This window comes from Ammodytes marinus (assembly GCF_949987685.1).
Source record: "Ammodytes marinus genome assembly, chromosome: 21".
Lineage (NCBI taxonomy): Eukaryota > Metazoa > Chordata > Actinopteri > Uranoscopiformes > Ammodytidae > Ammodytes > Ammodytes marinus.
The window spans coordinates 17,620,579-17,642,245 of NC_137225.1; the positions used below are offsets into that span (position 1 = coordinate 17,620,579).

A 21,667-nucleotide genomic window follows, 5' to 3' on the forward strand; every position below is an offset into this window, starting at 1 on the left:
AGCCAATAACAACACCACCATGTTGATTCCAGTGGGGTGATATTGGATGATATTGACTGTTGGGAGTATTGCTGTGCTTCTCAAAGTCATTTCCGACCAAAGCAAGGACATGGACACACATCCAACACATATTCAACACACACAGACACACACACCAACACACACCCTGGGCAGATCGGAGTGCAGACAATGAACAGGGGAGTGGAGGCAGTGCATACTGACAAACCTCCTTTCTTCGGATGACAGCTCTCCATCAGTCTACATCAAACAAGTGCATATAGCTGGCGCACGCACGCACGCACGCACGCACGCACACACTCTAAATGATTGGTGCAAACCTGTTTCAACCTGTCAGCCTGCACATAAGAAAAGGACCAATTGAACTGACCTATAAACTTTATATCAGTGTGTGTGTGTGTGTGTGTGTGTGTGTGTGTGTGTGTGTGTGTGTTTGCGTGCGTGCAAGCGTGTGTGTGTGTGGTTAGGAGAGAGGTGTGCGCAGTAGACTCATATTCTCTGTAATTGATGGTCATCTGTCATTGCACACTGTTGATAATCTTCTTTGGGGACAGGGGTTTGTCTGAACAAGATGAACACCGGCCTATCTACTGTATCTGAAGAGACTAATCCGTGTTCTCATTTACTGAAGCACAGACGGTGACAGAGTGGCCTGGCAAGTGAAAATGAGATGAATCGCAATGAAGGTTGTCAACAGGATCATTGTGTGGTAGGTGATAAAGGATTGAGGAGAGGGGACGGGGGGACGGGGGGGTTCATAGATGGCTCTTACCTGCAACTTGAACCAGATCTGCAGTAGTCACGTTCTTGGGATTGGGGCCTATTCTGAAAGTCAACGCCGGACCCAAGACACTGCAGAAACACAGCACAGAATGAGATTTTTTTTTTTTGCAGTGGAATGTTAAGGAATATATAGGAATTGCTGAGACTTGGATGCGAGGGTTGTATACCACTCTCATATCTTTCCGTTAAGTGTAAAGCTGGAGACAAGAGTTGGTTAGCTTAACTCTGCATTAAGACTGGAAACAGGGGGTAACAGCTAGCTTTGACGTCACTGTGAAAGCTTGTCTACACAGGAGGTTTTCAGCAGTCTGTCTCACGTACATCCGACAAAATATACACTCCCATAAAGGTGCGAACACACTACACGCGTTACACGCGTACAGACGTGTATAAAATCGGCAATTTTTCCATAGGGAACCATTGGTTGAGTCCCCTGTCACAGCCAGGTAGGGTAATGTTGGCTACTTGCCTTTATGTTGTGCCGCCGTGCACCGATGCTGCTGTAACTGTGTTTGTTATGTAGCTGCCGTGAATATGCAATGCTGTTTTAATGCTAGGCTATTTGTGCTGTTCAGTTTGTCTTTTGGCATAGTTGTTGGCCGTGTTGTTGTTGTTTTTGTGCGGACATGCACGCTGTTGTGTCGGGTCTGATTGCAGCCATGGTTGATGAGGGGAAATACATTATCGGGAGGGAGACTAGGCATGTTACACGCGTAGAACCATTTTTGACACAAAATGATCAAGCAACATTTTAGCTGCGTTACGCACGTAAAGCATATGCGGGTAACGCGTGTAGTGTGTTCGCACCTTAACAATCAATTTACCAGTCTACACAGGCAGAATACTTGCTCATGTTTTTTTCTCACACTATATAGGGGAGAGTGGGGGGAGCTATGCTACTTTTTACTTAAAGTGCCTTTAAAGTGAGGCCTTGACAGTAATGTCTCCAACTAAAATATGTAGGCCTATGTATATTTCAGGATGTGGTGCATCCCTGACAATAACTTTGGATCTGAAATAAACTGTTGTCTTGTGGCACAACTTGTTCAGACACAATAATCAAAAAACCTTGATCATGGAAATTTTACTTTGAAAGGTAAAAAAACTGCTTAAATGTGCTTATATCTTATTCCATGTGTATCCCTTATTTACGGGATGAGTCAAATGGATTGCTCTTCTTAAATATGTGCTCACATTTCCAATTTCTTGGAAAGAAATGGAAAGGATACACAAATAAGATGCATGATAGAAGATGATATTTGAAAGAGATGTGAATCACCATGTGTTCTCCTTTTCTGTTTGAATCTGGTCAAAGACCAAAGTACAGTCATCAGTGTTTTCTATTCACATATAGTAACCTGCCTTCGCCTGTATTCTGCTCTGTGTATGGGCATGCGGCACAATAAATATCTTGGGTCACTGAGGTCGGTCATGATGTAAAATATAACAACCCTAACAGTCTCCCAAGTGAGAACTCCCAGTAACTGTATACACAGAAACCTCCTAAAATCCCAGATGAAAACAAATACTTTAAAGTTGAAAAGAGAGCATGATTGCTATAATATATTTAAAAAACAGTGACTTTAAGGTCCCAATAAGAACTGTCTTCAAAAACAGGATTCAACAAGGCAACAATAAGCATGTCATGATGAAGACCCTGTTGGGGCCAATCAGTAACAAATAAGGCACCTTTTTTTTTTTTAGCTTTAATTGTAGATCCCCAATGAGCCAATCATGGTAATTCTCAACGCTGGAATTTAGCAGCAGTGAGATTGTTTTCCTCAAGTTTTGTCAAAATCTTGAATAAAACACTGATGTCTGACATACTGATGATGAACGTATGGGATGAGCGTGCAAGTCAAAGGAAAATCAAAACCATTTAGTGAGGATTTTTAAAATGCCAGAGCTGTGCAAAGATCGACAATTTGTCAATCTGCATCTGATCAAGTCTGTTTAGTCTATTATGCAGTCCCAAATGTCTCATTTTGTAAAAACATGTGAAAAATGTCCCAGTGACAGTAATCAATTTCTGTAATACAAACGAGTTTGAACAGTTGTCTAGAATTTAGGGTGTGTGTGTGTGTGTGTGTGTGTGTGTGTGTGTGTGTGTGTGTGTGTCTACTGCAACCTTAATCTTGTTCATTTGTTCAAATACCGACCCTCATTTGTGGAAAATTATGTTTTAACACATTGATTTGTATTTGAAACAGGAGGACATAATCTTACTGCACTGGCAGATTATTTTACTTGCCTGAAGAAAAACAAAACCACAGGGCTCAATAAAAGACACACTTCATAATGTTTTACCGGTGGTTTTGCACGTTTGATCTCATTCACTTCCAATAAAATAAAACCATGCTGCTGTTTGAGATTTTTCCAGCATTTTACTAGGCGGGTAAATAGAGTTTGTCACAGAACATACCAGGGATCTGTTTCATACACACAAAGGGACTTTACCTTTATCTCTCTATATATATATATAATATATATATATAATATATATATTATATATATTATATTATATATATTATATTATATATATTATATTATATATATATATTATATTATATATATATATATATATATATATATATATATATATATATATATATATATATATATATATATATATAGCAGCTTTAAGGAGCTAAATCATGCAACAACATCAAAACACTTGTATGTGGTGGATACAATAGAAAACTTAAACATGGACTGACTGACATATAATAATAATTTCTTTATTAGACCCTGAAGATGTGTATATTTTCTGGGATCTTTCCATCAGTTCTAAATCACTAAGCCGTCACAGTGCGTCATCATGTCTTCACAGTTATGTCCTGGAAAGTGTACACATGCATTTTAGTGTACTTCCTCTGACTGTGTGACTGCAAGAGAGAGATTCATCAGACTGCCAGAGTGCCATGACCCAGACCCACTCACCATCAGTCAGCCTGCTACACTCACTCGGCCGGGGGCAATATATGAGCCGATACTGCCAGACAGACGGACCTATCCTTGCACCGACGCATTTGTGAACATGATCACACACACACACACACACACACACACACACACACACACACACACACACACACACACACACACACACACACACACACACACACACACACACACACACACACACACACACACACACACACACACACACACACACACACACACACACACAGCTCTGAAATAAATATGTCCTTCTCCTAATGCCTTCACCTGGGCTCTGTTTGCTCTCGTAAATGTCAATATTTCCACAATCTTTACCCCTGCCTCCCTCTCCCCTGGCCGAAGGTATTCTGTCAGAGATCTCGATGCATCTAAAATTGAACTGACGTGATTCTTTTTTTCTTTGTCCAGGCCAACACAAACCCCTTTTAAATACACAAGGGGGGTTGAACACTACCACAGTTTGGAGATGAAGTTGGATACAGACAGATAAGTTATCGGGAGGACTTCACACTGCCTCCTGTATTATCGGATGTGTGAGCTCGGACTTCATATTAGCTCTGCTGCTGGGACATGGTGTGTGTGTGTGTGCGCGCGCGTCTGCGTGCGTGCGTGTGTGCAGACATGGTAGGCGGGATATTGGCAGGGTGTCTGTGTGTGCGTGTGTGGATGGGCTTGTCAGTGTGTATCCAACTCCCCCTAGTGTTTCTGACGAGTAAAGCACTTACGTCATCTGAAAAAAGGTGCACACATCATATCCAGCTAATCATCATCTTAGACAACAATTTCAAATCTCTCAGTAAAAGTAGAATATTATGTGCTGATTACTGCTGATTGTGCAGGCTCCAACATAACTGTGTTTAGCATCTGAGAAAAATCTCAATGTCGAAACACCCGAGCCTCCTCATCTCATATTGTCTGTCTGAAATACCTCTCTGTCCGCATGTTGTCATATTGGAGTATCTCTCCTCCAGTCTTCCTATCAGGGCTCATCAGAGCGAGAGCGAGAAGCAAGGTGGCGTGCTCTGAACCAGCCCCTCGTACTCAAGCCGCTCATATTCAGACAGAGGCTTTTCAAACACTCACCTGCCGTGGCCACACAGCAAGAGACACAACCTCCATCTCGGCTATATCTATCTATCTATACAAATGCACTTTCATTACCTTGTAAAAGGAAAGAACATGGTGATAAACAAGCACAACAAAGGACTTTTTCTGTCTTTGTGGCTTTGGCATTGGCTAAACAGCTTTACAGTAATGCACTGTGATCAAGCATAGTATGCAGCAAGTAATGTACTTCAGTATTCCCATTTTATGCTACTTTATACTTGAGGGGAAATATTGTTCTTTATAGCCTACTACATTCATTTGACGGCTCTCTCTTTATCTCACTTTATCCCTAGACTCCCACACATACACCTACTCCTGTTATTGCCTCCTCACTATAAACGAACAAAATTAAAAGAAACTACACCACAATACATTAAAGATTAGCAGTTAATCATCCCAGCTAGAACATTAATATACCACTCACACGTTAAGGAAGATGGTTTAAAAATCTGACACTGAGGGAGCCCCCAAATACAACTGCAATTTTGGGAAATTGGTCCCACTAAAGATTTAGCAATGTTCCTGTTTTCAATGTAGCCATGTGGCTGTATGACAACTATACTAGATTACTCAACAACTTGATGATTCCCAATTCCTATGCAAGGAATGGCATTATAAGCAGTTTTTTCTTTTTTCTATGATTTCTCACCAGGTTTATTTACAATGGACATCAGGGTTGATGATATCCTCAACTAGTTTAAGTAACACCAAATCTAAAAATATTCCTATCATGGCTGTGTTCATATTTGACTCAGTTATGACTCAGAAGGAGTCAGAATTATGTAAAATTTCCATTCTGGGGTATTTTGAAACCTCTGTATTAATGCATCAGTAAGACTGGGGGAAATGGTTGGAATCGATATCATGATATATAACAACACTATCTTTTAAAATACTGCAAATGTAAGCAAAGTAATTAAATTAATTTAAATTCAACTTCAACAGAAATCTTGTAGAATGATACAAAAAAAATGTATTCCACTGAAATATATAGTCAAGTACATATTATGCAAATGTCATTGATCCCTTTTCCACCCATATCATAACAACACAGTAATAATTTGCCAAACATAATGTACAGTAAATATACTCAAAGTGAGTACTGTGACTTTTTATTCTTGACATGGATATATATATGAATTTCTACAGTGCAATAAATGCGCTGGCTCTTCCCCATCGAAAGGCATGAATCATTTTGTGCATCAGGAGTTGATGCTGAGTGATATGAAATGACAGGTGTAATAACAAGATTAACTCAATCAGTGCCGGCATGATGACATATCACGGTGTCCCTGCCCATCAAAGATTGAATTTGAAGATGGAGACCAGAACGTCTCCTTGGTCGCATTTTATTTTGAGGTCACTGTGTGCGTTTTCGATGCGTAAGTCGACACACAGAGTCCTGTCAGACAGCTTTCCCCCTCGGTAGCTATTGACTCAGCCTGCCATAATCATCTCTATGTACGGGTTTCAGTGCAGCTGCAGACCGCAGTGCACTGGCTCTTTCTTTGGTGTTCATATGCTGCTGGGGTGTTACCCAACCACCCAGACTTCACTTCTACCTGCAGGAGCGCAATGAAAGGCTTGTCAGATCTTAGGGCGAACACATCTCCTCTGCCTTCTACATGGCCCTGACACCAAATGTTCAAGTCCATCCGTGGTACGAGCACAGAACCAGCCCAGGGTTCAAGGACAGTTCGCCCACTCATCAATATATTAACCACTGTCTCTATACCTGTAGCTCCGGATATATGTGCTGCTGCTTCTCCCTTTCTGTCTCTCATCATCTAACTGAAACTAGTTTGATTGCTTTGGCTGCTCCCTTTCTGACGCGGCGTACAGTGACAATGGCAATGAGGCAGTGTTTTTGAATACAATGGAGACATCAGTATGTGTCCGGAGGTAATTGGGCCTGATTTCTCTCCCCCTGTGCAAAGTCAAACACTCCAAAAGGTCAGAAGAACAACAAACGCCCACAGTCTTTGGCAGTGAGGAGCAGTTTTTTTTTTCTCCGCCGCACACAAACAGTCCTTGCGGCTTCTGGACAACCTTCACTCTGTTTCTCCGAACTCAAAAGGCATGGAAGAACAAAACGATTTCAAATGCTTTTGAATGTGGCCAATTATCCTTTATTGCAAACAGTATCGTTTGTGACATTGTGGGTGCTTGTGCGGTTGTGTCTGTACATACGAGAGTTGGGTGAGGTCTGTGGCATGGAGGTTCAGCCTCTGAGTCAGCCGCTCCATCAGGTCCGAGCCCTGGGTACTGGTGAGGGAGCTGGGGGAGAGACACAGACACAGTTGGGCGTCACGTTTTTTGGAGTTTCATACCCCATACAAGATACATGCAGCTGTTCAGCCGTTAAAATGCTATTTTTTCGTGGGAGACACTGCCGCAATTCATACCCACAAATGGGTCATTGCACACAAGCAAAAGCTACGGTTGTTTGAATGGATGCACTACACACAGACACAGACACACAGACACACAGACACACACACACACACACACACACAGACACACACACACACACACACACACACAAAGGGCTGGTCCAAGGGAAAAGGGATCAGCTGCCTCTTCAGGCTTGGTAAATCACCTGCTTTTTTCCAGCGATGAGACAAACAATAAGGTGCAAATGGAACCGGCATGAGGTGTAATGGCTGTATCATATGGACGTGCCTTTCTCTCCCTTTCCCTTCTCCCATCTTTCTTTTTCCTCGCCTACGTTCACCTTCTTTCCCCCGCTTGCACACACACACACACACACACGCATGCATGCTCAAAGTAAAACACGATGACACAAAGTACACAAACACACGGGCAGGGCACACACACTCCCTGGCTGTGAGATGAGAATAATAAGGTGCAAATGGGATGGAGGTGAAGTGTAATGGTGGTCTGATAAAGCCATGCCTCATCTTGGCTCAGTCCGTGGCCGCTCTCTCACTCGGAGAGTAAATCGCCAAGGAAATAGACCAAACAAAGGCAATCTGCAGGCCGACGCGCAGGATGGAGGAAATGAGAAGGGCACACAAACACACACCCACCACACACACACACACACACACACACACACACACACACACACATAGAAAGATAGAAAGCTTCTTTATTGCTGACAGCTTAACCTGGAATCACTGAGACTGCCAAGTGCCTGCAAGGTGACATGCGACCAAAAAGTCATGGATCACAACGAGACATTGTTCGAATTTTGTTGCCACTCCATTGAATGTGAATGTGAAAGGAACATGGAGCCAATTCCACGCAGCACTGGGTACTGAGTGCATTATCTGTTATATGTTTACAGACACTCGCCCATCCTCTCAAGTTACAAAAAGGTGCAATTATTTGACAAATTCCAGGTAAAAACGTATAAAGGTATTTGTATTGTTTAGCCTGTATTTCAGACCACAATACAGCAGCGTTTTTACAGAGTGTACTGTGCATGATGAGCTTCTGAATCACTCCACCTTTGAGAGAGTGGGTGGGTGGCTCACTTTTTTTTGAAAGTTAAAGATTCGCCGGAGCGAATTCCAGACACGTTTGCACCCCTCTGCGGTGATTGTCGCTGACTTGGTTGTTGATGCTAGCACTTTTCCCCTTGGATTTCTCTCTCTGTCTCCTTCTCTTCCATCCATACCTATCCCCTCCCCCACCCCCTCCCTCTGCCTATTCCCCAAACCCCCCACTACCACCAACACAATGTCAGGAGCTGTCAGATAAGCAGGTTTGCGTAGCCCTCACTGCATGGTGCGAAAGGAGCTGGCGGATAACAAACGTGCAATCATGAGGTTTGCAGCAACTGCAGACGCGTCTATAGGACAACTGTAGGTGTCCGCTCAGGGGGGGCTAAGGGTAGACGAGAAGGAGGAGGAGGTGGTGGTGGTGGTGGTGGTGAGGATATTTCACTCAGAAGGTCACCTGTTTAGTTCCAGCGCCACACACACACACACACACACTATACAACTATATTGTGCGTTTACGTCTTAATCTGCGTCTCTATATGTGTGGCAATAAGGTGAAGAAGATTGTGCCCGTCAGACCTTTTATGAGCCTTTCGTCTGTTGAACGGGTGAAGGACAACCCACTGACACCGGACTTGATAACGCCATAAAGGGATTTGAGAGAAGGCCAGGGGCGAAGACACACAGTCGATAGGAACTTATCTTTGCTGAGCCTTAGCTGACTGAGAGGTGAGCGAGAAGGAGGGAAGGAGGGAGGGAGGGAGGGAGAGAGAGAGAGAGAGAGAGAGAGAGAGAGAGAGAGAGAGAGAACACTTGGCTACCCTTCCTGACAAAGTATCATCATTAAAGCTGTATTACGGCACCGTAATACCTACACGCTGAGGGATTTATCATCCCTGCCATTGTAATCAGGTGCAGCACACACTAAGGATTTCAAACAACGGTATTCTTTTCCATAAAGACATGAGTACGTGGGTGGTTTTGACAGAAATTGCGTCTCTTAAAGGCAGTTTTAAGTAAGCGAAACAAAGCAGACATATGCTCGGTATTAAGGTATGTAAAACCAATTTGCCCTGAAACAGGTCCAACGGTACAGGCTGACAACTGCTGAGTGGAGCAATAAACTATAACCAGAAGCAATGAGCAACACAGTCAAGTCAGTTGATAACAACTACTTAAGAATGAGAGTGGCATTAACAACGCGTTCAGTGATGCTTTGTGTTTATGGGTTCTCGAGGACAACGCCTGACATAAAATAGGTTTTGGAAGTACAGTAGATCAATCTAGTGTGGGTTACTGTCTTGTTTTCAACAGTTAATACTAGTGCAACTCATTGAAGTCTGTATCTGTAATGTTATCAAGGACAGCTGCCACAGCTCCTCTCTCGATTATAATGCAATGCTGTTTTTTTTATTTTATTTTATTCAGTTATTAGGTTTTAGTTTTGTTGGGACAAGAACATATCATTGACAAATACAACACCATTTAAAGACTAACTAGATTGTAAGACTCTTCCCTATAGAGGGACCTTTATGCAAATACAAGAAGCTCAACAGGAAGACACCGACCAAGCACCACAAAATAACACACACTAATAGAATACAATGCCTAAACATCCTGATAAAAAAAACACCTGATTTCACAAGATTGATCCTTAAATAAATTAATAATAAATGTACAAATCCTATCACAATCTGACCTCTCTACTATCAATACATAATAATATGTCTGAATCCCACTCACTCTTTGCCGGTGATAATGTAGCCAAAGTGTCTGTCCTTGCCCCTGCTGGAGAACTCTTTCACCGCCACGTGGACCAGCTGAGTTTTGACTCTCATGTCCTGCTTGTGCGGCTCCTCCTGCTGATGTTTCCCTGCTGTCTCTAGCTGAGGGTCAGGCCTCTGTGGACCGGCAGCTAACCGCAGGGTGGAGCCCTCTTTGGCGGGCACGGCCGGGGTCTTCTGCCCCTCCCAGCGGTGGGAAAGGGGAACTTGGCCCAGCGTGGTCCGGCTCTGGACGTTCTCCAGTCCCGCCATTTTCTGAAGGGGAGCTGGAGGTGGAGGCCCAACGTCAACCTCTGGAGCGTCACCAAAGTGCTCCAGGTTGAGGTAGTCAAGCAGCTTGGAGAAGAAGGCATCATGCTGTGTTGGGGCAAAAAAAAGATCTCATTAGAATAGTGAAGGATTTTTTTTTTACCTATAGCTATATGACTTTAATAATTTAATTTAAGTTTTCAGAAAGATTTATTCATAGCTTAATACCCTACTAAATGTCTATAATTAAAAAGGAAGAATTTGTGTTTCATGTTTCATTCACTGAAATTTGTACTGTATGTCTGATGGCTGTTACAAGGTCTGATGACATTCCTTTTGCTTACAAATGGTTAAAGAAGAAGCATTATCTGAGAGGCATTCCTCACTTACTAAACAAAAGACTTGGGCAAACTATTTTCATTCGCATCGCTTCTAAAGTATAATTTAATAAAATTATTGATGTTAGACAAAACTGATGAATTTGAGAAGATTCCTGCGGTCGGGAGTTTGCTTTCGAGTTTTAATTATTTAAGAGCGAATGATAGTCGGCACAACTTTCAAATCATTTCTTTTTGAAGTATCTTTCCAAAAGTGTAAGTCTGGACATGTCTCGCTCCCCGAGAAACCAATTTGTTGGTTGAGCAGAGTAATTTCAAATTCACCTTGTCAACGGGCTCTTTGTCTGTGGCGTCTATTTGTTGGCCTGGAAACAAAACACAACGCATGTGAGCAGATTGTGTATGAAAACTCAAGTTCTCTTTTGTATTTAGCAAAGGAAAAAATAACACCGTTATGACTCAAAATGAAAGACAAAATTACATTTTGCAGGATTAATACAAACAAAGGATCATTAAAGCATTTATTAATTTAGGAGCATTATACTGTACTCTTATGAACACATACAGAAGGAACGCTCACCTTGCTCTTTCATTCTCAGTGTGTCTTTCTGGTTTAGATTCTGCCATTTGTCTGATTTCAGGTCTGGGTCCTGATTGAGTTTCATGGTTGCCAGTGGCCCCATGTTACCCTGGGTCCCCCCCCTGGAGTCAGTTTCTCCCGGCCCTGGCTTGGCCCCGACCCCGGGCCGCTGCTCATGCACCTCCTGCAGCGTTCCTGTGATGACCCCCGCCAGCTGCTCCAGGTCTTTGCCCATCAGAGCTTCCATGTTGATGCTGTGCCTTCCCAGCTGGCTCACCATGTTCTGGATGAATCGCTCTGGACAGAAACAAAAGGGATATTGACTTAATTGATGTTGATAACAAGCAAAAGTTGGGTTCCAAATATAAAAGCTAAAGTGGGAATATCAAAAACGCTATCTCGTTAAGCTGATTTTACCATCCACGTTACTGAGAGGCTCTTTGGCGGGCAGTCGGTTTGAGCCGGCCTTGAGCAGAAGCCGGTTTAGCTCAGGCCTTTGGGTTTTGGAGGCCACCTGAGACAGGGGCTCTGCCTGGTCACTCTGAGCAGGCTGTATGTAGCTGAGATAGTTCATCTTTGCTTTGGGCCATGGAGTTTTGCCACGCGGGGGGCCCTGCTGGGTGCTCGGTACCTGGGCAAGAAGCCGTTCCAGCTGGCTGGATAGCAGTTTGCTACTTGCAGGGTCCCGGTCCGAGTAGGTTGTACTCAGCTTGGGGTGTCTGCCCTCTCCACTCTGGGTGAAGACTTTGGTGAGTGGAGGTTGACCATCTCCCTTATGAAGGCTGTAGAGAGTGGTCTCCTTCCAGCCCTGCTGGGGTTTGGACCGACTGGGCTCAAAATCAGACTTGATGTCTTCATTCTGCAACACAAAACGGCCAATCGTCAAACATCATTTATGCTTGGCTGTGACTCTGAGAATGGCTCATGGTAGGCCGCTTTGTTCCAGACTGAAACATTTCATCAACTGTTGGATTGATTTAAGTTGAAAAACAGACATTGATGTATCTAAGAGAATGGGCTACTTGTTGAACCACTGCCACCTTTATATTTAAATATCTCAACAGCTATTGACTTGTTTGTATTGACAATTTGAACATACATTAATGATAACCTGATAATTTATCTCTAATGGATTTGGTGATACCCTAGACCTTTACTCTTACACTACAAGGTTTACACTTTATTGAATTTTTTTTTATTATTATCTATGACCACATACCCAAACCAATGACTTTCTCATAAGCCTCAGAAACCCTTTGTGTTTAGTGCTAATTAGCTAAAACCCTCAACTAAAATAGTGAACATAAACCGACATAAACGTGATAGACTACCTGCATCAGCATGTTAGCATCATTGTGAACACCTTGGAATGCAAAAGTTAGCACTTAGCATAACCCCCTGTACAAGCATATCTGTATAGGTCCATGGCACAGCCCCACAGCGCTGCTAGCATGGATGTAGACACTTTGTTTTGTTTATTTCCAAAATGCTAAAGTGACAAGATTCATGATTAATCTTCAGCCATGACTTCAGCTCTGCAGTAGAGCATTAAATGGGTTGTGCTGGGTCAGCATTGTTGTGACAGGCCTTGGTATAAAAAGAGAAGCAACCTGGGCTTGACTAGACAGGACAGGATATGAATAGGGATTTGAGATCAGAGACAACTGCCCTTGGAAATTACATTATGGAAATCACAGATGAGATAGTGTCGCTCAAAGAGTAATTTCATGCATTTCCACAACACACCACAAACTTTAGAAGCACATCCCGACTGTCAGAGAAATAGCAGCAACCCCTTATCTAAAGAGAAAAAAATGTACAAGTCATCTGATTCCAGAGTTAGCCATATGAGTTTGTATTTGACACATGATGAATTACGTGTTACACAGACATCCGGGGCCTTAAACCATTTGGCATTGTACTCCTTTGATTGTTGGCACCAAAATGTGTGGTTATATTCTTTATTTTCTTTGTGAGGAAAATAAATTATTCCTCTCCTCTGCATGATAAGATCCCACGCTTCAATAGAGCCTACAGTATATTCGATCCAGTGAGCAGCATTATTATCCATGTCCCTGCTGCACTAATACTAGCTATCTCCCTTGGTGCCTTTTTCTGTCCTTCAAAATGTATATAGAGAAAATGTCAATCTCTCCGAGCCCGGCATACTGAGGGGCCATAATGGCATTAGCACAGCGAAACGGGGGTGCTCTGCCATTCATGCTAACCATGTTTGCCTTTTTCCATCACACTACACAACAAAGGACCTCATCTCATCAATAAGGAAGGTCCTGAACTCTTCAACTTTGCATTATGGCTGCACTGACACAGCAGCAGGCAGCGGCTCGGCGAGGAAGGATGCCGGGCTCATTTCACACAAAGCCGGGGTCCCACCCTAAATATGAGGGTTGAATAATGTAAAGAGGTGATGGGAGATCTTTGTGTAATAGGGTCCGTGCTCAGCGGGAGAGGGGAGGGGAAGACAGAATGCCAGAAACAAAAGCGCTGAAGGGACAAGAGGGCGACCCCCTGCAAAAGACATACAGACTGAAAGGGAATAGGAAGAGGCCCTTTCCATAAATTTGCAGAAGAGAAAAACATTTTCCTTTCTTTTTTTGTTTACTTTGCGGAAAAAATTTCTTGCCTCAACTCTGAAACCTCCAACCAAAAGTTTACATTATGATATTATACAGACACTGCCAGGGATCCTGATAAACTACAGCGCTGATGTTGACCTCCACATATTCCCTGCATCCCTTCAATATTCGCACCTTATATAATATTTGCACATTATTATTCCTATCTTATAAAGGCTCAACAAACATTTCACTGCGTGTAGAGATATGTTGGGTATGAGACAAATATTAGCTTGAGACTATATAATAACAAGAGATTTCTTAAAGTTACTCCAGCTATTTAATATGTGTCACTTTCTTTAAATTCAAGGCTGCCACCGACAGATAATAAAAGTAGCTAGAATTATTCCTTTTTTTATTATCATTTTTTTTTTCTTTTAGACCATACACCTCCAGTTTGTAAGTGTCTTTCTGGTATAAAGTAATGAGATAACCCTGATGACACCAACAGGGTTTATTTTCCAATAAAACTTTAGAAAGCTGCCTGCCACGGAAGGCCTTAGCACTCATTGTGAAAAGAAAACCAACCTTCATGTGCAAAATCATGCACCATGCCACTCTTGCCTGAAAATTCATCTGTAAATAGCATAGATAAAACTTGTCCCACCTGTCCAACCCACTCATGTCATCAACTGCTACAAGTTCACAGTGTATGAGACTCTTACCAGAAAGTTCGGTCCCTGTTGTTGGATCCCTGGTTGACCGTCAAACTCAGACTGTGACAGGAAGTTCAGGCCTGTCAGGTACTGCTGAAGGTGTCTGCTCAGCTCGGCCTGCGTGGGCTTCCTATCTCTGGAGCTCCCGTAGGCAGTCAGAGGGCTCGGAGGTGAGGCCTGGTGGCGGAGGGGGATTTTCCTCAGCTTGGAGAGCTCTCTAGAGATGACCTGCTGAGTTATATCATCCTGCCATGTCAAACCTGGAAACACAGAGGACATGGTGGTCTTTTTTAATAAATTGGAGAATAAATGAAAATATACCTGGAAGAGGCTGATTGCTTTTCGATTGCTCGGATAAATGTACTTTAACAGACTTTTTCGCTGCTTCCGAGAACGCCATCAAATGCAATGACAAGAATGACTGGTACACAATTAAATAAATGTATCTTTATCCTAAGACTACAATGTATGCAATATTTAAAATACTGAAATATATGGACTAATAAAGTGAACATGGACTAATAAAGTATGCACGCCATTATGATTCAAGTAAGTACTTTCTTATCATTTTTGCATATGTTTTAATTTGTTCCGTTCCATGTTCCTGTTTTTTTCATTATATTATCATCTGCTGCAAAACAAATCTACCCACGGGTATGAAAAAATCACCTTGACCTGGAACACACTGAATCATTTGAAAATCACCAACAGAAGATTCTGTTCAAATGTTTTAGCACTCACTGTTCATGGTACATTATCCATGTGCTATCATTTTTACTTGAAAAAGAAAAAACAGGATGAATTACAATGGTACAGTAGAGGAGCTATAACATTATGACACAAAATAAAGGCATGACTACACATTCAAACTCATGTACACATGGATGTATACATAAAAATGTACACACACACACACACACACACACACACACACACACACACACACACACACTCAACAAGCCCAGGGAGAATGTCACACTGCAGCCTGACGTCATGCCAACATCTCTGCTAATTGCCAACACATAGTTGGGATGCAGAACTCCTGGGCAGGGGCAAAGCGCAGTGGTGCCAGGACCAGATGGAGCTACCCAAGCAAAAAAAGATACAACATGGCCCCATTCCCGATGAGCCAAGAGGCGCAGCATTCCACTAGCAAAGAGCATATAGAAATACCACAGATTTTTTTTATTTTAAAGGAGCCAAGATGCTCATTGATCACACATTTCGTTCCAGCATAGCAGAAGCATTTATTTTTAATGAGAAAGAGGTAATTATGTTACATTCTATGCTGCCACATACCTAACCTCTCACTGGGCTAAGGCTAAAGAAACACTGCTCTTAATGATGTGGACATGTTCCCTAACAATAAACTCATACCTTGGGCGTAAACCTATACGGAAAAAAAATGAAAAGTATCAACACTGCAGAATGTCTTCATCAGCCCGGTGTCTCACCCACACAGACATTGGGTTTATTCTCTTCTCACAGATATTCATGAGCAGCAGATGAGGATCTGAGCGATGCAGAGCAGCTACAGATGCCTCCAGTCATTCTTGGCAGTGCTGTACAGAGCACAAAGCAGCGTATGGTGTCACTGTTGTGGAACGTAAGCTCAGGCCCATCCATCCGTACAACAATGACAGTTAACTACCCGTGGCTTAACCGATGTGGTGTATACTTGTTATATATATTATCGCGGCGGTGATTTATTTATGCTATCATCATCAGTGGCCAGGGGAAATCAGGTCTGACTCCACCCCAAAAGGATCCATATGGTACCTGCGGGTTAACTGCATATCTGGCTAAATGGGTTTAGAGTGTGATGGCGCCACGGCAGGTTGGGGCTAGGGCTTCATTGACTGTGACACCTCTATCCCCTCTGTCTCCTGAGGGGGGTGCACTCATTTCCATACATACCATGTTTTGTGTGGCGTGATGGGCCCCACTTGAGAGGGGAGGTGGGGGGGAGGAGGGGGGGTAGACTATGTACTAAATTACAGAAACGAAATGAGCCATTTTGTGTCAAGGAAAAGTCAGGAAGAAAAAAGCAGCAGGAGCCTGTATGGTGGAATTTCTCTCAATCAACCTCTCAGCTGATTATCCTGGCAGTAAGGAAGCTAAATGTCATGCAAATTCATCTCTCTAAGACCAGAGAAAGAGCAGGTTCCAATCGACAAGCGCTGCCGTTTTTTTGCCTGTTAAGGATAGCGTGCCGTCTCAGGAAAATGCCTCGGTTAATTAACGCCGTGCCATTAGCGCAACAGCTTTCAAACAAGCAAGATATTTCTGTTGGCCTCCTGTCTGTTTTCTGTGTGACAGAGAGAGAGAGCGAGGGGGGGGGGGCTCCTAAATATTCAAAGCCTATTAGTTGGGATCCTGTCTCGACACATCTTGTAGTTTCATCTGGTGCTTTTTTTGAAATGCAAATGTTCCTCTTTCCTCTAGTTCAGTCCGCCAACTGATTTTAAAGCCATTAAGGAAAGAGAGCGTGAATAATTTAGCAGCAAGTTCTACCTAATTAGTCACAATGAAATGTGTCAATCCAACACACAAAAACTGAAACAACGGTATGACACATATGGTTGCACTTTTAAGTGCATTTCATCTTCTGCTTTACTTTTAATTTGATACTTATTTTCGTGATATCTGTATCAATTTGCAGTCCCAAATATCGATCTTTTGAATTCTAAATACTGTGATGTGATTTGTTAAGATTACCCAGATCTTACACAGCAACTTGTATTTCAGCTTTTACGTTTTTAGTGAATTATGTGGAATATCAGAAATATATAGCAATATATCATGATATATCATATCATGGCCCATGTATCGTGATGGGTCTAATATTGTGAAGTCCTTGCCAATACCCAGCCATATTAAGCACTAAACTCCACATTTGTATGGATGCCCTGTCCTTGATAACAGAACATATTGCTGATATCATCAGCGTGTACACGTTTCAACACAATCCGGACACACATATTTAGCAGCTTTGGCAACTTCATAAGCATTCAAAATATAGTTCTGTTATTTTTTGGTCCATTTGGCTTCACAGTGTGAATTTGTAATGACCGACTCATTAGCAGGTCAGAAAGGTTAAATGTGTTATCATATCCTATGCATTGCTACATGTACTTCACATCTACAAAAGTAATTTCCAGTTAAAATCTGCAACAGGTTTCTTTGAAATGATCCTGCTCTCTCCACAGCCAAGGACTCCCACTGAATTAGTTGAAGGCACTCTCGTTCTCACATGGCATTATGTAAGTGCAGCAGTGTGTCTGACTTCTGTCTGCCTCGCGCCATCCAGTGAGGGTTGTCAAGGAACAGACAGAGCAGACTGCGAGGAAGAACAACAATAGTTTTTTTTTTATGTGGATTGTCTGTCAAAGAAAACATGTTTGTGCAGGAGGCAAAGACGGACCTACGGGTAACACTGGGGTTTCAGTAGCACTGGAGTGACACTGTGTCAGTTTACGGTCACTGATTCCCCCTGACTGACGACTCCTGTCAATGGAGCCAAAGCAAATGTCACGACGCATCATCTTCCTTCACCTGTCTGTGCAGTATGAGTATCCACCTCTCGGCACGGGGTCAAGGAGGTCAAATCAACTGCAGGTTAGTGTAGTTTTTTGACTGGACTGCATCAAGAACAAGGACATACAGACACCATTCTCTCTCCGATGTTGAGAGCTTGACAGAATACATACTGACCAGTAGTTTAAAAAATTAGACAAAAAACCAGATTAAAAAAAGAAGAAGTATTAAACGTAACCTGTCCAACTGACCATTAACAATGTATCATTTATCACCTGTTATTTGATTGTGAAACATCCCTCAAATGTTGCACAGATCTGGGTCTCGCTTTGTTGAAGCTGCTAACTCTGTCTACTCTTCTACTCTTAGAGATATTATCTGTTGATCATCCAGATGACGGCACTCTGGAAAATTTCATTAATTTAGTTATTCTATAAGTCAAAACTTTCTATTCACAAAGAGAAAACATTTCTAACTCATTCACTACCCAAAATTACACCTTCTCTTCTTAGAACTAAATTCTACTTAAATACCTTAGCTTAAACAACAACAATAAGTAAACTATTGTGACATTAGGGAACATTTTCCCTGAGACCTCAGACTAAATGTCTACGTATAGCAGCAACACCAAGAAACACTTTCTTTAGTTATTTTAACAAAATGTTCCAATTAAATCCTCCACCTTTTGAATATTTTGCACATCAAAATTAATACACTAGTTAAAGAATAAGCTCCTGTGTGTGTGTGTGTCTTCACACAATGGCAGTCACACACACACACACACACACACACACACACACACACACACACACACACACACACACACACACACACACACACACACACACACACACACACACACACACACACACACACACACACACACACACACACACACACACACACACACACACACACACACACACACACACACACACACACACACACACACACATTTAGCAGAGCCATAAAGAGTCCAAAACAATATGTCAGCAGCCTGGCCATGAGACGTGTAGACACACTGCGGCTGCACATAGTGAATACTAAAGTCACCTAGCTTTGGTTGCTGTGTTATATAAAAAGATATTTGCAGCTGGGTGACAGGCCCTTGCATTGAACAGGGTTTTTGCGGTAACATTTTTTTTATACTGGACGTTGTGCATCGCCCAATGGGGACAAATCCAGACAACCTAAGCCCCCTTTTTGTACAAGGGTCAATTCCTATTGATCTGAATGACATTGGTGATGTGTGCAGTGAGCAGAGATTGTGTGATTTCTACCTGTCGTCTCTGATGCAAGATAAAGGGGATTGTAAATCGATTCAATTGATGTTCCCCCTCATTCCTTGCCCCCCTTCATCTCTTCAATTTAGGTTACAGTACAATGGTCTCAATAACCCTGTCTGGGCTCAGAGAAGAAAAGAAAAAAAGAGACCCGCACGTCTCAGAGATGACACTTCAATAGCTTGTTGAGCTGATAAGAATAGCGTGCCACAGAGCATTAACAGCGCTTTTGTGGACTCATCTGAAGGTAATGCTGTGTGTCTGTGTGGACGTGATCCTACAAGACAGCAAAGAGGGCTGGAAAATGATTCAAAGATATGATGTCATGTCTGCTGGCGTCCGTTTCCACGGGTGTCTAAAAAACACAAGGTCAGGGAGCGAGAATCATGATGAAAGGCATCTGAAGAATTAAACACCTCTTTAAGAACAGACCAGGGGAAGAAATTACACACCACATCTCCGCTCATTCTCCTCACTCTCATTTGTTTATTTCTGAGCAGTAATTAGAATAAATGTGTGGTCTCGCCTGGTTTAATATTCATCACTGCAGCTTTTTTTTTTTTCTTCTTCTCAGATTTCCTCTGGCCGACTGCGCACTCTTAATGATTTTCAACACTGGTTCACGCCTGTTAAAAGATATTAAGCTCAGAGTGGCCTGCTAAGCCAATTATGTTTGGAGGGCGGATGTTTGTGGTGGTCATGGTGTGTATAAAAGGTGTCTACTGCCCCCTGGTGGGTCATTGCTGCAGTTACAGGCTGCTAAATGTGTGGAGACATCATGGAAAAACAAACACCATTTTTTTCCCAGGGAGTCTTTATAAATTAGATTGGTATAATATAGATGAATGATTTCCTACAGATTTCCCTCATAGTTTCCTAGGACTTTTCCTGAAAGAAGACATGTTGAATTCATTATAGGGAAAATAGACAGATCTGTCCTTTTTGCAAGGATATACAGTTTAAGGCAGAAGTTAAAGAAGACAAGAGGAATTTTCCTTGAAAGTACATTATGATTGAAAACATTTCTCCATATATGTTGAATTGTAGATGCATTGCTGTATGTTCAGCTGAGCTGCTTTAGACAAACCCTCCAAGCAAATCATTGGAATTCATTTAGAAGAAACCTGAACATTCAGTCTCTGTCTACGCCTATAACAAACAGGACACTTGCAAGGAAATAGCATACTTATCAGCCAACACAGACCCATAAAAATCAAGTATTATATTTGCCAACATAAATGACTTTCACTTTTTAAACTGAATTGTTGGCATTTCATGGGCAGAAAATGCTTTCCAAGATTAAGTTACTTGTTGCCAGAGTGGTTTGTTTAGCAGTTACAGCAGCGGATCCATAACAGCAGACTGCCTGGAGGCTCCAGTCATTTCTAGCTGCTGTCTACTCCAGCCGGTACAAGACATGAATACAAACTTTGTCTGTTTTAACGTGACAGAGCTGGTGAGATGTGCTGGAGAGAATTTAGAATTCTCAACATGGCTCCAGCTTTGCTTGAGGTTGGGAAACTTGGGCCACTGATACCTATTCCAACATTATGACCTAGTTACTGATAAGAGATCTTGTTGTAAATGCACTACATGCCCCTGTAGATGACACAAACGCATTAGCTGCTGCCATTGATTGAGTAGAAGACACTGTGTAATGTGATTAAGCTGGACACCTCGCAGTTACTCAGCCACAAAATTATCTCTAAATATCCTACCATGATACAAGCCAATTACATCGGCTGCTGGAGTTGGGCAATGATGACGGCCAAACAATGGCCCGATATGAGTCAAATGACCTGTTCTAGCTCGACAGTGCTGTGTGCAATGCAAGCCAAATAGACAGCTCGGCCTGTTTGGCTTGCCTCTCACACAATGGAAGCTGTCAAGCATTCACTCTAAGCCCTGTACAAGACTGATATAGGAATGAAAAGAAGAAGAAAAATAATAGACACTCGGACAAAGACAGACAGGCAAACAGGCAGAATGTGTATACCTCTGTGCGCCAGTTTCTGTAGGAGGATCCTGAGGCGTTCCAGAGCAGAGGAAGAGATGTCGTATGTGACCAGGTCTGCACCTGCCAACTCCTGGCACCTTCCAAACACTCCATCTACAGAAAGAGAAGAGAGGAGAGCGGTGTAAACACCTTCCTATGGATATGTGTTCATGGCTGAAAGTGAGAGAAAGATTTAATAGGCGGCTTACACTTTTCTGACATTGATTGTTGTCTGGTGAAGTAAAATGACATGCCCTGAATGAAATGTTGAA

The 21,667-nt window shown here is 42.4% G+C and overlaps 1 protein-coding gene across 1 annotated transcript in view; it reads right to left on the minus strand.

The window, feature by feature from the left end:
• Positions 1-21,667, minus strand: part of ptprn2 (protein tyrosine phosphatase receptor type N2) — a gene marked incomplete at both ends in the record, with an annotated part of 124,488 nt that overhangs the window by 84,086 nt on the left and 18,735 nt on the right. The window contains 8 exons of the mRNA XM_080050201.1: positions 791-870; positions 7,060-7,146; positions 10,080-10,477; positions 11,032-11,072; positions 11,288-11,584; positions 11,705-12,146; positions 14,589-14,839; positions 21,396-21,509. Of these exons, the coding sequence (XP_079906327.1) occupies positions 791-870; positions 7,060-7,146; positions 10,080-10,477; positions 11,032-11,072; positions 11,288-11,584; positions 11,705-12,146; positions 14,589-14,839; positions 21,396-21,509 (1,710 nt within the window). The remainder of the gene's footprint in view (positions 1-790; positions 871-7,059; positions 7,147-10,079; positions 10,478-11,031; positions 11,073-11,287; positions 11,585-11,704; positions 12,147-14,588; positions 14,840-21,395; positions 21,510-21,667) is intronic.